We start from the raw sequence: 15,979 nt of genomic DNA on the forward strand, positions 1-15,979 counted from the left end.
AGACTTTATAGGACTAATCTTTGGTAAACTATAACTTTGCCAATTTAATAGGACAGAGGGTACATTGTTTTGGACCTTGAAATTTATATCCAGTTCTGGGGTTTTGAAAATTGTAGCTTGGAAAACAAATAAGAATGTAGTCCTGAGCCAGCTACGGTCAGTGTAAGAAATCCATTTTATTTGGTCATAGGGCATTTATGTATGTATACATGTATGTATTTATTTTGAGAGAGAAAGAGAATGAGCAAGTGAGCCAGAGAGGGGCAGAGAGAGAGGGAGAGAGAATCCCAAGAATCTGTGCTAATAGCACAAAGCCCAGCATGGGGTTCGAATTCATGAACTAGTAGACCATGACCTGAGCTGAAACCAACAGTTAGTTGGACACTTAACTGACTGAGCCCCCCAGCTGCCCCCATAAGGTATTTGTTTTTAAATATAGTGTTTCTTATGTCTTAATACTGTTCCATCAATCCTACGAAGGAGCATGTAGGAGACATTATTTAGTATGGGTAAGTATCCAAATGTTTCAGTGCTGTCCGCAGCCTAGACCTGACAAATCTTTTGAAAGTATCAGTGAGTTCATATTGCATGTATTGCAGCATGCTTTATGTTGCACAAACATGAGTTTAAGTTTTAGAATTTAGACTGTTTCATTTGGAAAATATCCTTTAATGCGGAAGGAAATGTTGTAAGAAATCAATCCATCAGAGACTTTTATGGGTGCTGTGTTGGTGCTCCAAGACGACGCATCGTCCTGAGAAGAGGATGTGACGCCATTGGAAGAGCATAGGTGCAAACCTGTCTGAAGCTTCATGGGGACATGCTGTTGTCCTTCTGCAGATTGTTGTCTGTTCTTGGGACAGCATTTTCCTGTGTCACTATAGAAATTGCCTTGAAAGTTGCCCCAATTAGGCTTTGAAGTGAATTTTAAAGTGAGTGATAGATACATTAAAGTTAGAAGATTGTTTTCCTTTTTTCTTTTTTTTATAAGAACATTTTCCAGTTGTTTATAGTTACATGAAATGCTAGCCATCCCTGTCCTTCAAGCCTTGTACAAATTGCAGATGACTTCTTGACTCTCCCCTGATTGCAGTGTTCCCTTCTTCAATATCTCCCTTTTATGTTTCCTCCTAGTGTAGGAAAATAATAGCAATTTTCAAATCTAGGAAGGTCTCTCTATCATGGAAAAAGGAGTTGACTCATTCTGTGTAACTGGCTCTGGAAGATACAACACCTGTGGGTAGAAATAATAATTCTGCAACCATTATGTGCCTCTCTTCTCCAGAAACCTTCAGTGGCCTTCTGTACAGAATCTAAGCTCTTTATCTAGATATTAAAAATCTTCCATCACCCAGTCTTACCACAGACCTCTCTCTCTGTCTGTGCTTTGGTACAGTCGGACTGGTACAGTCATATTCCTTCAAATGTGCCTTGTGAGTTATCGTTTGATTATTGCACCTTTTTCTCTGCCATTTTTTCTGTTTAAAAGACTGTCTTCTGTTTAGAATCTATTTATCATGAAGAACATATTTCAGACCCTTTGCCCTGGGGAACTCCTCCTTGACCTGTCTTGCCTAGTAGATCTCTTCCTGGTAACACTCAACATTCATACTAGTTTTTTGACCTTGAGGTGAAAATGCATCCTACTTTCGTATTTTAAAGGCATACATTCTATTTCCTCGTTCACTTTGCACAGATCTTAATACTGAAATGTGACCTTTGGTCCCCTTTGTCTCCCCCCATTATCTAACGCAGGGCCTTAGTTAATTGAATATAAGGAAAAAGTCTTTTCTCAATTTTCATTTATTAAAGATAATATTTGAATTTTCTGAATATATTTTAGGTGGTAGTTCTTTATAAAGTATTAATACAAAAACAGGATCCAAATCTAGATCTGTATTTTCAATGAACTTTTTAAAACTGAGAATTTAAAATATGCATGGTCTTGTATTTCTTATTAATTGGTGACTTTGCTTTCACATTTTAGTGGTTACTAAAATTTATTTTCAATAAAGGATATCTACAAAATTAGTCAAGTTAGTCTGAGTTTTTCCTAACTTCTAGGCACAGATCTGGGAGGAGCATATGGAAGCCATGGGTCTAAAGATCCAAGTAGAAGAAAGACGGGAAGCTAGAGCTGATGTGGAAAACAAAACTGAGATTTGAACGGTGATTATTTAAGTGTTGGAGGTCAAGATTTTTACTTATTTCCTTGAAATGTGTATGAAATTGGTGTCAGCATTTGGATATGACTCAAAATCACACAGTGAAGTTCTGTGACTTCATTCCTGCTAACAGAATCATTTTCTATCTGACCTCAGTCTACTTTATTCTATTAAAGTAAAAATTACAATACCTGAGTTTATGACCTAATACTATTAACATTAAAATGACATTTTTACCTCTCTAGAGAAATTACAAGTATTATAATGTTATAACTTTCAAGGATATATATATGTTTTTCAACTCTACATCATTTATATGAGTTAAAGCATATATTAAGCCATGGATAACAAGTAGTTCTGGTAAATGATTATTATTTCCTTCATTTTACTGATATTGCTTCAAACCAAGCACTCACTGTAAGTACTGTGTTGATACTGTGTGATTATGTAATTGATTAGGAAAGGACCCACAGGATTCAAGTAGTTTGTAGTCAGAAATGATGCAATATGGGAACAGCAGGAGAAAGATGAACGTTAGCCAGGTGGGCATGGAGGACTCAGACTCATCCTTCTACTGGCCCTCAGAGGACGTGTCAGTCTCCAGATTCTAAACCACCACAGTCATGGGCATGACTCTCTTGGTATCAAGAAGTGCAAAGTCTATGTATGGTAGGGATTTCTCACTGATCATTGACAACCCGTAGATTCTACCAAATCCAGGTAGATGTTATAAATCCAGTTATTATTACCAAACAGTTTTGACAAGTTAGTCTGTCTTGCCTTGAAACTGTTCATGGACCCATATTTGCAAAGCATCATTTGTCCCTAGTACACTTTCCAGCTCTGACCAAGGTTCATACCATGCTCTAAGCAGTTCTGAAGATGAGTACTTTATCAATCCAGGTGGTCTCATGCTATATAATACATATTACATAGCACATTTACTGCTCTCCTTTTGACTTTAGATTCCTACTATTTAGTATGTTTCTATTGTATGTTCCATAAAATTTTTTATTTGACCATATTTATTATATATTTTATTTGAGCATATTTATTATACATTTCAGTTTTACCTGGTGAAAACTTAAAGAGAAAATGTTCTAAGTTATTTAAAAACCTATTATCTTTTTGGTGGTTGATCGACTGTAACTTGCCAAATGTAATATAGCTAAAAAGTTAGAAAATTTCTACTCTTGTTATCAGATCCTGCATTATGTGAAAAATAATTTAAATAGTAGAGATTAAGATCATTTGAATCAGCAGGTTTATCCACTTACTTACAATTCATTCTTATATCAGAACTTACTAAATGATGCTTTTCTTGGAGATCCTTAAAAGAGCCTTATGTCTATTGGTCCATGTAAAGTTATGGGGAAAATACTTTTAAATTTGAAATTATAAAGTCATTAGAAAAAATAATAATTAGTTTGAAAGACATAAAATTACTGGTTATATACTCATGGAAAGAAGGTAGGAACTAGATATTAGGAGACTAATTCAAAATTATACAAACTACCTTCCATTTATTTTTGGATATTTTTAATATGGATATACATATATACATATATATACACACATATACATATATGGATATTTGGATAGTTTTGATATTTGGCTATTTTGGACATGTATGTATATATACATGTTATATATATATATACTGTTATTTTGGACGTGTATGTATATACATACATATTTTGCACAAGTACATATACATACACACACACACACACACACACACGTTGTTTTGCCACAGATATCCCAAATGTAGACATTTGACTCAATCTCTTATGTTATATTTCTGTGGACAAGAAGAAAAATGTATTTGAATTATAGTAAAGCTAGAGGAAAGGTAAAATAATACAGCTAATTCTGTTACAGACTCTTAAGTATTATTGAGTGTATTCATTGATATTTCTCTATGCTCTTAGTACTAGGAATAAATGTCTTTCTCTAGTAACTGCCTTTTTTCACATGAAACCAGACCTCATGGATTCAGATTCTGGCTTAACTACTTAGATATATGAGTTTATGGAAGTGTTACAATCTTTGTGTGCTGTAGTCTCTTCACCTATAAAATGGGTGTCATGATAGTACCTACCCCATACATTGGTGATGAGTTTAAATAAGTTGATACATGTAATGAATGCCCACAAAAAGTTGGAATTCAATGAAATATTAGTGATTATTGTTTTCTTCTGAAAGTCTGATCCCTTCTTATATGTTCATGTAGATTGCTGGAAAACAGAGTCAATTTTATAGCCATTTCTAACAAAGGCACAGGGCCTTTCAGTCTGCAGAGGAGACCATTGTTACCAGTTTCTCTGTAATTCTTTGGAAGTACCAATATAAATCTTTTCATCATTTTTTGATTTTTCAATTTTAGGTGAAAATTTAATAATTGTTTGTTATAAAATTTTCAGTTTAAAAACTTTTGCGGGGCACCTGGGTGGCTCAGTCAGTTAAGCATCCGGCTTCGGCTCGGGTCATGATCTCATGGTTCATGGGTTCGAACCCGCATTGGGCTCTGTGCTGACAGTTCAGACCTGGAGCCTGCTTCCGATTCTGTATCTCCCTCTCTCTCTGACCCTCCCCTGCTCGCACTATCTCTCTTTGTCTTTCAAAAATAAATAAAAAACATTAAAAAAATTAAAAAAGAAACTTTTGCAAGTCTTTATAACATTTAATTTCTAACACATAGCTATAATTGTCATGGGTAGTTTTTCTGTAAGTTCATTCAAAAAATTAAAACCAATAAGCAGTATTTATAATGTTATCATTATGAAAATATTATTCAGTTCAGAATCAAGTAGTATGACTGAATTGATAGAAAATGAGATGTAATTTATGTGTCATTGTAAGGGAGGCTTTCCCAGGCATAAAGGTTCCAATGGAACCTGATTTAGTTTATTTCTAGCTTCTTGTTTTCCTCTGGGTCGTACGTAGCTGCCGGGGGGCTTGCATGTCTGAAAATGGATTACCTTGCCCTTACATATGACCAGGTATGGTATTTGAGGTTCAAAATCCTTTTCTTTCAGTATTACGAAGACATTTTCCTTTGTCTTTTAATGTCTACAATTGGTAAAGGGAAATTTAGTGTTAATCTGAGTTGTGGTCCTTTATGGTTTTCTGTTTGGGATTCCCTCCTCCCCCCTTAATTTGATTTTTGAAATTTTTATCAGGCTGTAACTAGATCTGTGTTTGTTTGTTTTGTGTAATTACACTTGGGACTCCATCTGAACACTTGAATTTGGGAAATTTCTTTTATTATTTTCTTTATTTTTCATTGTCTTGGTCTTCTCTTCTCAGCCCAGTATTAAATAGGGATTAGATATCTTGGCCGTATCATCTAGCATCTTCTATCTCTGATCTCCATCTGCTTACATTTTTGTTAATATATTCTAAGAGTTTTCTTAATTTTATCTTTCACGTTACCAATTTATTTTTAAGCCATGGCCTTTCTGAGCTGTTCTGACCTATTCTCTGTTTCCTTTTTCTACTTAAAGTTTGTCCTCTCTTACCCAGCCTTGAGAATTATTCACCTTCCTACTTGAGATCTTCATGTGGCTTTCAAATTTAATTAAATTTCATGTGGCACATCAGATGTAATCTTTTCAAATTGTTATCTTTTGTACCATTCTCTGTCTCCTGCAAAAATAAATTATATGATCTTTACTTAGCTGATTCCATCTCATTAGGTCTCAGTTCAAAAATCACTTTTTCAATAAATGAATTCTTCTTATATTACGCTATTTATGCTGTCCAAGTCAGTTTCTATCACATTACCATGTCTTCTACATAGCATTCATCAAATGATCCTCTGATGATCCTCTTTCCCACTATTGCCTCTCTTGTTCAGTCCTCCACCACATTATCTCCTGATCAGCCTTGATGAGTGGAGTATGAAGGAAAGTAGTGATGTGTCACTTCTGAGGGTACACCATAAAAGGCATGTGGCTTCTGCCTTGGTTTTCTGGATCACCAGCTCTGGAGAAATCCAGCTACCATATCAGACAGCCTTCTGGAGACGCTCACACAGGGAAGAACTGACGCCTGCTAACAGCCAGCACCGAGTTGCCAGCCCTATGAGGGGGCCACCTTGGAAGGAGATCCCCCAGCCTCGGTAAAGCCTTCAAGTGACTGCAGCCCTGCTCAGCATTTGACTGAACTTAGTGAGAAGCTCCAAGCAGAACTGCCCAGTCAAGTGTCTCCTGAATTCTTGACTCAGAGAAACTATGAAAGATAAACTGTCTATAAGGTTTGGGATAATTTATATCAGAAGATACAAGTTAGACCCAAAGAGAGGACATCATTACAGACCTTACATATAGTGCAAGGATTAGCCAATATTAAGAGGAACTTCATGCTGATAACTGCAACTTAGAATAAATGGTTAAGTTTCTTCCAAGACAATACTATCACAAAGTAGCAAAGCTCACTCAAGAAAAAATAGTGCGTGCATGGGTGTGATTGTACAGATGAAGATGAATTCAGAGTTAAAGTTTTCCAGCAAAGAAAATTCCAGTTCCAGTTTGTTTTATTGATGAATCTTACCCAACATTGGAGGGAGAAATAACACAAATTCTATACAAATTCTTCCTGAGTATAGAAGAAAAAACACATCTCAACTATATTTGTGAGGTCAGTATTACCATTAAAGTCAGAAAAAAACATTTAAAATAAAAATCATTACATGCCAATATTTTTCATGAATGTAGATACAAAAGTCCTTAATAAAATTTTAACAGATTAAAGTCAGGAACATATAAAAAGGATAATACATTACGGCTAAGAGACTTTTTTGGAATGCATGCTTGAATTAATGTTTGAAATTCAACCTATGGCATTTTCCATACTGATCAAAAAATGGAGAATAATTGTATGCTCATTTCATTAGATGTAGATCACAGAAAACTCTCAGAACACTTGAAATATAAGGGAATTTCCTCATTGTAATAAATAGCATTTAAGTGAAACCTATAATAAATATCATACTTAATCATGGGAGACCAAATGCTTTCTCTTTAGTATAAGAACAATGTAAGGGTGTCCACTTTTACCACTTCTACTCAGTATTGTGTTATGGGCCATAGCTAGGTCAGTGAGGCAACAATAAGAAATAGAAAGCATTTTTGATTGGAAAAGAAATAAAACCCTTTATCCACAGACAACATGGTGATCTCTGTAGAAAATCCCAATGAATCTATGAAAGATGCTACTAATAGTAAGTGAGTCAAATAAGATTACCGGAATAGGTTGATATACACAAATCAGTTCTGCTCTGTGTACTAGCAGCAACAAATAATTGAAAGTGCAGATTGAAAACAACTTCTGTGGGGTGCCTGGGTGGCTCAGTTGGTTAAACTTCTGACTTTTGATTTCGGCTCAGGTCATTTTCTCATGATTTTATGAGTTTGAGCCCAATATGGGTCTCTGCACTGACAATACAGAGCCTGATTGGGATTCTCTCTCCTTCTCTCTCTGCTTTTCCCCCAGTCACACTGTCTCTGTCTCTCTCAAAATAAATAACTAAATTTAAAAAATAACTTTTATTAGAGCATCAGAAATATGAAATATTTAATACCTGACACGATATGTTGACAACCTTAGCAAAATATTTTTGAGACTAAATAAAGACAACCTAAATGAATGAACCAAAAGACCATGTTCATGGATCAGAATATTCAAGGTTTTAAAAATTCCAGTGTTTTCCAAATCTGCATACTAATCACAATCTAAGTGAAAATCTCCATAAAGTTTTTTGTAGAAATTAATATTTTTAACAAAGAACAAGTCAGAGAACTTTCACTGCCTCAAAGACACACTAATCACAGCAGTCTTGTGTAGCAAAAGGATGGAATGTAGATTAATGGAACAGAAAAGAGAGTTCCAATATACACATGCCTGGATATGAATAATTGATTTTTGATAAATGCATCAAAGTAATTCAATGGGGGAAATTAATAGTCTTTTCAACAGATGGTGCATGGACAATTGAATAGCCACACTTATAAAAAACAAAAGCACTTGACCTTTGCTCCACAGTGTATACAAAAATTAACTCAAGATCATAGATCTAAGTGCAACAGCTAAAACTATAAAATTTCTGGACAACAGGCAAAAGTCTTTGTGACCTTGGGTTAATCAAAGATCTTTTAAGACACAAAAGCAAGAAATATAAAATAAAGACATGATAAATTAAACTACATCAAAATTTTAAAACATTTGTTCAAACAATACCGTTAAGAAAATGAAAACGCAAGCTAAGGACAATATTTGCAAAACAATTATCTGATAAAGGACTCTTATTTGGAAGATATGAAGAAGTCTTATAATTCAGTAGGAAGATATATAACCCTATTAAAAATGTGCAAATCAATTAAAGAGACACTTTACCAAAGAAGATCTACAGATAAGCACATGAAACACTGCTCAACATCATTAATCATTGGGGAAATGCAAATGAAATCCACAATGAAGTGCTACCACACACCCACTAGTATGGCTGAAACGTAAAAGACTGATAATACTATGCATTGACAAGGATGTGGAGCAGACTTAACATTCATTCACTGCCAGCAGGAGTACAAAATAGCACAGCCACTTTGCAGAACAGTTTGGCAGGTTCTTGTAAAGCTAAGCGTGTACTTACCATACCAGCCAGCCGTTCTATTCTTAGCTATGTATTCAAGAGCAATAAAAACCTATATCTACCCAACGACTCATACTTACATATTCATAGGAGCTTTGTTCCTAAGAGCTAGACACAACTCAAATGTCCTTTACCAGATAAAGGATATACAAATCCTATTGTATCCTATGTAATGAAATATTTCTTAACAATACAAAGAAGCAAATTACCAATATATTCAGGATCATATTTTACTGGCAGAACTATTATGTTGACCAAAAGAAGGCAGACAGAAAAACTTTTGTACTGAAAATTGCAAGCATTTAAGAGGGAATATTTTTTTTAATAATTTTTTTTATGGTTTTAATTTATTTTTGAGAGACAGAGACAGTGCGAGTAGGGGAGGGTCAGAGATAGAGGGAGACACAGAATCCGAAGCAGGCTTCAGGCTCTGAGCTGTCAGCACAGAGCCCTACGCAGGGCTCGAACCCATGAACTGTGAGATCATGACCCGAGCTGAAGCCGGATGCTCAACCGACTGAGCCACCCAGGCGCCCCAAGAGGGAATATTTTTGAGGCAATGAGAATGTGCTATATTGTGGTTATTGTATTTGTGATACAGATATATATATATATACACATATATATATTTGTGAAAACTCATTATACAATATAAATTTGGTGAATTTTATTATATATAAATTTGACCTCAATAAAACTGATTTTTTTTACTGTATGCTAACAGTTATGATTAACTTAAATAGCACCATGCTAACTAGTTACACTCATGGTGATGGTGATTTAGAAGGGAGGACAGTGTCCACTTAGGAAAGGCAGATATAGTCAAACTGAATTTCCTCAGCAATATGTATGTGTTACTGTGCTATATACTTTTATGTAAAAAAAAACTTATTATTAATTTCTTACCAGAAAAAAAAGTCTATATTAAGTTCTTGTCTGGACCCTTTTCCTTATTCAGACATGGATATGAAATGGAATTTTAAGAACTTTTTTAGAAGGTCTACAGACCTTTCCAATCTTGTGTACCATTATGCAAATGACTTTAGTGTACCTATTGTTGTAAAACATATTGCCTCAAAATTTTGTGACTTGAAACAACAAACATTTTATTTATCTCATAGTTTCTGGAATTGACTTTCCAGCTTTTTCCTGAGAGCTTCCCTACAGGGATGCCTCACAACATGGAGACTGAATTTCCCAGAGGAAGTGATCCAATACAGTACCCAAGATGGAATCTGTCATCTTTTTATAACTTAATATACAAAGTGCCAGTCCATTAGTTTTGTATTTCATTTGATAAAAGAAGGTAACAAGTCCCTCTTATACCCGAGGGGAGAGAATGACACAAGACACAAACATCAGGAGCCAGAGATCACTTGGGTTCATTGTAGAGGCGGCCTGTTAAGTAGTGATCAATAACTGGTTGGACAGATAGATGGACAGACAGACTGATTAATGTTATATCACAAAAAACAGTATTTGTTTAATGTTATATACCCTGTCTTAAGAAGAACCCTGAAGAATTTGAGATTTTTTAGTAAAGACTGACCAGGATAGTGAGAGGTCTAAACATTGTTTCCTTCCATATATAAAAATTGAAGATCCTGCCAACTTTTGCCTAAAACAAAATTTTGAGAAGACATAGTAACAATTGCAAAGCATTTGAAAAAGTGAACTCTGGAAAAAGACTTATTCTTTTTACTCCAGACAGCCATCCTAGTACTGGAGAACAATAGTTAGAGGAAAATGACGTTACGGGGGAGAGATTGTGCTTCAGTATGAGATATTTCTAATAAATTATGTATTTATTTTTCAGGGCCGTTTACATTAAACTTTAAATGATTTCTTACAGGTACTGCTATATGATCAATAACTATGCATTCATCATGCTTTATCCTTAACATATGTTTTGGTTTTGTTTTGGGTTTTTTTTTTGTTTTATTTTGTTTTTTAATGTTTATTTTATTTTTGAGAGAGAGAGAGACAGAGCACGAGCAGGGGAGGGCAGAGAGAGAGAGACCCACACACAGAATCTGAAGCAGGCTACAGGGTCTGAGCTGTCAGCGCAGAGCCCAACATGGGTCATGAACCCACAAACCACGAGATCATGATCTGAGCCGAAGTTGAACGCTTAACCTACTGAGCCACCCAGGTGCCTTAGCATATGTTTTTAACAACTTTTTGACACTGAGCCATATGACACTTCTGGAGGTGAGGGTTTTGGAGGAATTGTAGTTACACATAAAATAAATTAATCTGAAAATCTTAAATATTGCCCTGTCCATTTTGGAAGAGGTCATAACATTCAAAAGAAAAATATAAATGAATAATGAGATTTTTAAATAAATATGCACTTGTTTATTTTGGAGTCATACCTGGACATGTAATTTCTTTTTTACTTATTTTACTTTTTTTACTTTGGAGAGAAAAAGAGCAGGGATAGGGACAGAAAGAAATACTTTTTAAAAATGTTTTTGTATTTATTTTAGTTTTGGGAGAGAGAAAGACACAGAGAGACAGAGCGTGAGTGGGGGAGGGCCAGAGAGAGAGGGAGACATGGAATCCAAAGCAGGATCCAGGCTCTGAGCTGTGAACACAGAGCCAGATGTGAGACCTGAACTCGTGAGCCATGAATTCATGACCTGAGTCCAAGTTGGATCTTAACCGATTGAGCCTCTCAGGTGTCCCTGAGAAAGAATCCTAAGCAGGCTCCGTGCTCAGCACAGAGCCTGAAGCAGGACTTGATCCCATGATCCTGGGATCACTACCTGAGCTGAAATCAAGAGTCGACTCTCAACCAACTAAGCCACCCAGGAGCCCTCCTCCTACCCCCCCCTTTTTTTTTTTTTCACTGGTGTTTGCTTATTTTTTTTATATTGTGAAATTACGGCATACTTGTCCAAAAAAAATCAAGCGGTAAAACTCTACTATTTTCCTTGCCCGAGACCACCTCCCCCTCTACACATACACACCCACTCTCACATATGGACCCAATTCCCTAAAGAAACCACTATGAACAGTTTGGTGTATGCCATTCCAGATACTTCCTATACATGACACTCTTACACATGTGGGCTTATAGTATTCATATTGCTTTGCAATTTTGTTCTGTTAGAGGAAGCTAAAAACTAAATTATTTTATCATTCAACTCCTATTTTTAGATTTATCGTTTAGATAAAATAATCATTACCTTTCTGCTTTAAAAAGGTAAGCAAAGGAATCTGGGTGGCCGGTCAATTAAGCATCAGACTCAGGTCATGATCTCATAATTTGAGGATTTGAGTCCTGCATTGGGGTCTGTGCTGACAGCTCAGAGCCTGAAGCCTGCTTCGGATTCTCTGTCTCCCTCTCTTTGCTTCTCCCCCACTCATGCTCTGTATCTGTCTCTAAAAAATAAATAAACATTAAAAAAATTAAAAATAATAAAAAATTAAAAAGTAAGCAAATTTAGTGCACTTACATTCCTAGCTACTTCCTATTCTTTCTGCCTTTCCTTTTTTGCTATATAATTTCTTATAACATTTACATTCTATTCTAATATTTCCTGACTTTTTTTACCTTAGCTTGTATGTGTGTATATAGTTATTTATTTTTTTATATGTTATTTATTTTTATATAAGTTAACGTATAGTGTAGTATTGGTATCAGGAGTAGAATTTAGTGACTTGTCGCTTACATACAACACCCAGCACTCATCCCAAAAAGTGCCTCCTTAATGCCCATGACCTATTTAGCTCATCTTCCCACTCCTCTGCCCTCCCCTTCCATCAGCCCTCAGTTGGTTCCTTATATGTAAGAGTCTTTTATGGTTTGCCTCTCTCTCTACTTTTATCTCATTTTGTTTTTCTTTCCCTTCCCCTATGTTCATCTGTTTTGTTTTTTAAATTCCACATATGAGTAAAATCAATGGTATTTTGTCTTTCTCTAATTGACTTATTTCACTTAGCATATTACACTCTAGTTCCATTCACATTTTTGCAAATGGCAAGATTTCATTCTTTTGATGACTGAGTAGTATTCCATTGTGTACACATACCTCATCTTATTTATCTGTTTGTCAGTCGATGGACATTTGGGCTCTTTCCATAGTTTGACTATTGTTGAGAATGCTGCTTTAAACATTGTGGTGCATCTGCCCCTTTGAATAACCATTTTCTATCCTTTAGATAAAAACTTAGTAGTCCAATGGGTATGTAATTTCTAAATATGAAAATTAAGCAAAATTTTTACTTAATTGGTGTATCTGAGATTTTCATTTGAAATGCATCAAGTCTTGAAATATTTTTGCTTCATTCACATCATTTTAATAAGAGGTTTTTGTGGCCATTACAGCACAAAGGGAAATTGAGAGTTTCACATTTTCTCAGAGTCTTGACTTTAACGGACTGCCATTTGTAATGGAGGGCAGTGAGGGCATCGCCCTATTCATGGGAATCCTCAGTCCTTGTAGATTTTGTGTTTACATTACTCCCTTATAGACAGACACAAGGAGCAGCCACTATGGATTTGGGACCATGGATAGTATAACCTTTAAATTATATATATGGGTGTGTATATAAATATGCTTACCATAAATGTACATCTATAATATAATATAAATGTATATCTATAAACATGTGTACATAAGCATACACATGTAAATATATTGTCAACAACAACTGGTGGTGAAAAAAAGATTAGAAACAGTGGAGTTTTCAGGGCAATTGGGTGGCTCAGTTGGTTGAGTGTCCAACTTCAGCTTAGGTCATGATCTCACAGTTTGTTTAAGAATTCAACTGCTTTTGAAATTCAACTACTATATTGAAATATAGTGGTAGGGAAAAGTTTTTATAATTAGAACTTGGGTTAGATAGAAAATTCATTGCAAAGAAGTAGTGCTTACACTTAAGTTTAAATATTTCAGATCTAGATATTTAACGTCTAGGTTTTTTAAATATAATTTATTGTCAGGTTGGCTAACATACAGTGTATAAAGTGCACTCTTGGTTTCGGGGGTAGATTCCTGTGATTCGTCGCTTACATACATCACCCAGTGCTCATCCCAACAAGTGCCCTCCTCAATGCCCAGCACCCATTTTCCCCTCTCCCTACCTTCCACATCAACCCTCAGTTGTTCTCTGTATTTAAGAGTCTCTAATGGTTTGCCTCCCTCTCTCTTTCTGTCTTTTCCCCTTCCCTTACCCCATGGTTAAGTTCCTCAAGCTCCACATATGAGTGAAAACATATGTGGGCACATGTACCCCAATGTTTATAGCGGCACTGTCAACAATAGCCAAATTATGGAAAGAGCCCAAATGTCCATCAACTGGTGAATGAATAAAGAAGATGTGGTGTATATATACAATGGAGTACTACAGGGCAATGTGAAGGAATGAAATCATGCCATTTGCACCAACGTAAATAGAACTGGAGGGTATTGTGCTAAGTGAAATAAGTCAGTCAGAGCTTTTTAAAAATTTTTTTCATGTTTATTTGTTTTTGAGAGAGAGAGAGAGAGACATGAGTGGGGCAGGAGCAGAGAGAGAGGGAGACACAGAAACCATAGCAGGTTCCAGGCTCTGAGCTGTCAGCACAGAGCCTGGCGCCAGGCTCGAGCTCATGAACTATGAGATCATAACCTGAGCCGAGGTCTGACGCTTAACTGACTGAGCCACCCAGGCGCCTCTGAGAAAGGTCTAGCTTTTAAACGCAAACGTTTTCCTAGATGAATTAAAAAAATTTTTTAAGCTAAATAAAGAGTACTATTATATTAATCCAAACCCCAATATAGAAAGGAAAAATATGAACAAGTATCCAAGTACAAAGAGTCAAAACCTTGTTTTGTAGGACTTGTGCCTTTAGAGAGTAACAGCAAATCTTAGTGAAAGTAATTAAATCAAGTGTTTTAAAAGCTAGCAAGTTCAGAGTAAGGACATAAAATGTGATCAAACAGAAAAGAATGAGACCTTTTTTACAAAAATGTTTAAAAGTACCATGTGATCTTGTGATCCAAGACTCCAGTATAATGAGAATAGATGTTATGTATCTATTTTTCTTATTTTTAATTATATCATTTAGGTTTTCAAATATTAATATTTGTTAAAAATCTTATCTTAAAGAATTGATTATATAAAAACTAATAACTATATCCTCTTATGGCTCTTCATTTTACAGACTTGCTTCATTCTATATTAAACATTTTTTAAGTTTTGACATCATTTTAGTGCCATTTTTGACAAGTATATCACTTTTATTAGAATAACGTGTCTGAAAAATAAGACACTCATAACTTATCATTTTCCACCATAACCTCTCACATCATTTACACTAAACATGTAGGATCTTTATGATTTCAATTCAGCAAATTATAAGTGCAATTTTATAGTTGTTTATTTTTTGTTTGACAGCTCACCAGAGAATTCAATAAACTAATCAAATGAAATCTATATAATCTCTCATTTAAACTCTAACGGACAGTGCATGGACATGGCTTGGTCTGATAATAAATGAAAACAAAAGGGAGACCTGATGTATCTGACTTTCCCTCTCATATCTCAGCCTGAGGAGGGGGAGCAGTTCTTACTAGAATAATCCACATCAAAGCAAGATGATTGTTTGAAGCACTAGAAAAAAGCCATGCTGAACGCATAAATCCTAATTCTATATTTTAGTTTTAGCCTTTATTTGATTATTATAACCTTAGAAGATACCTAGTTTTTAAATTTAAATATCCAATACAGTTTGGCTTTGGTTACCTCTTCCTTTATAGCTAAAAATAAAAAGATCACAGCCATTCTTTGTTGAAGCACAGTAAACAAATTTATAAAGTAGCCAGAAAAAAATATTATTTTCTTTAAAGATCTTAGGGGCGCCTGGGTGGCTCTGTTAAGCGCCCAACTTCGGTTCAGGTCATAATCTCATGTTTTGTGGGTTCGAGCCTGCTGTCAGGCTCTGTGCTGACAGCTCAGAGCCTGAAGCCTGCTTTAGATTCTGTGTCTCCCTCTCTCTATGACCCTCCCCTGCTCGCGCTGTCTCTCTCTGTCTCTCAAAAATAAATTAAAAACAGAAAAAAAATTTTAAAAAGATCTTAAAGGATGATTTGAGTACATACATGTCATTTCAGTTGGAGATGATGTCTAAAATAGAAACCATAACTGTGCACAAATATCAGTTGATTTGGTC

General features: G+C 35.3%; 1 protein-coding gene across 1 annotated transcript in view; it reads left to right on the plus strand.

Moving 5' to 3' along the window:
* The window catches only part of PPP1R9A (protein phosphatase 1 regulatory subunit 9A), a 314,086-nt gene that overhangs the window by 199,588 nt on the left and 98,519 nt on the right, over positions 1–15,979 (plus strand). The window contains exon 5 of the mRNA XM_029918866.1: positions 6,025–6,288. Within this exon, the coding sequence (XP_029774726.1) occupies positions 6,025–6,288 (264 nt within the window). The remainder of the gene's footprint in view (positions 1–6,024; positions 6,289–15,979) is intronic.

Source organism: Suricata suricatta, chromosome 2 (assembly GCF_006229205.1).
Source record: "Suricata suricatta isolate VVHF042 chromosome 2, meerkat_22Aug2017_6uvM2_HiC, whole genome shotgun sequence".
In the NCBI taxonomy this organism is placed as follows: Eukaryota; Metazoa; Chordata; class Mammalia; order Carnivora; family Herpestidae; genus Suricata; species Suricata suricatta.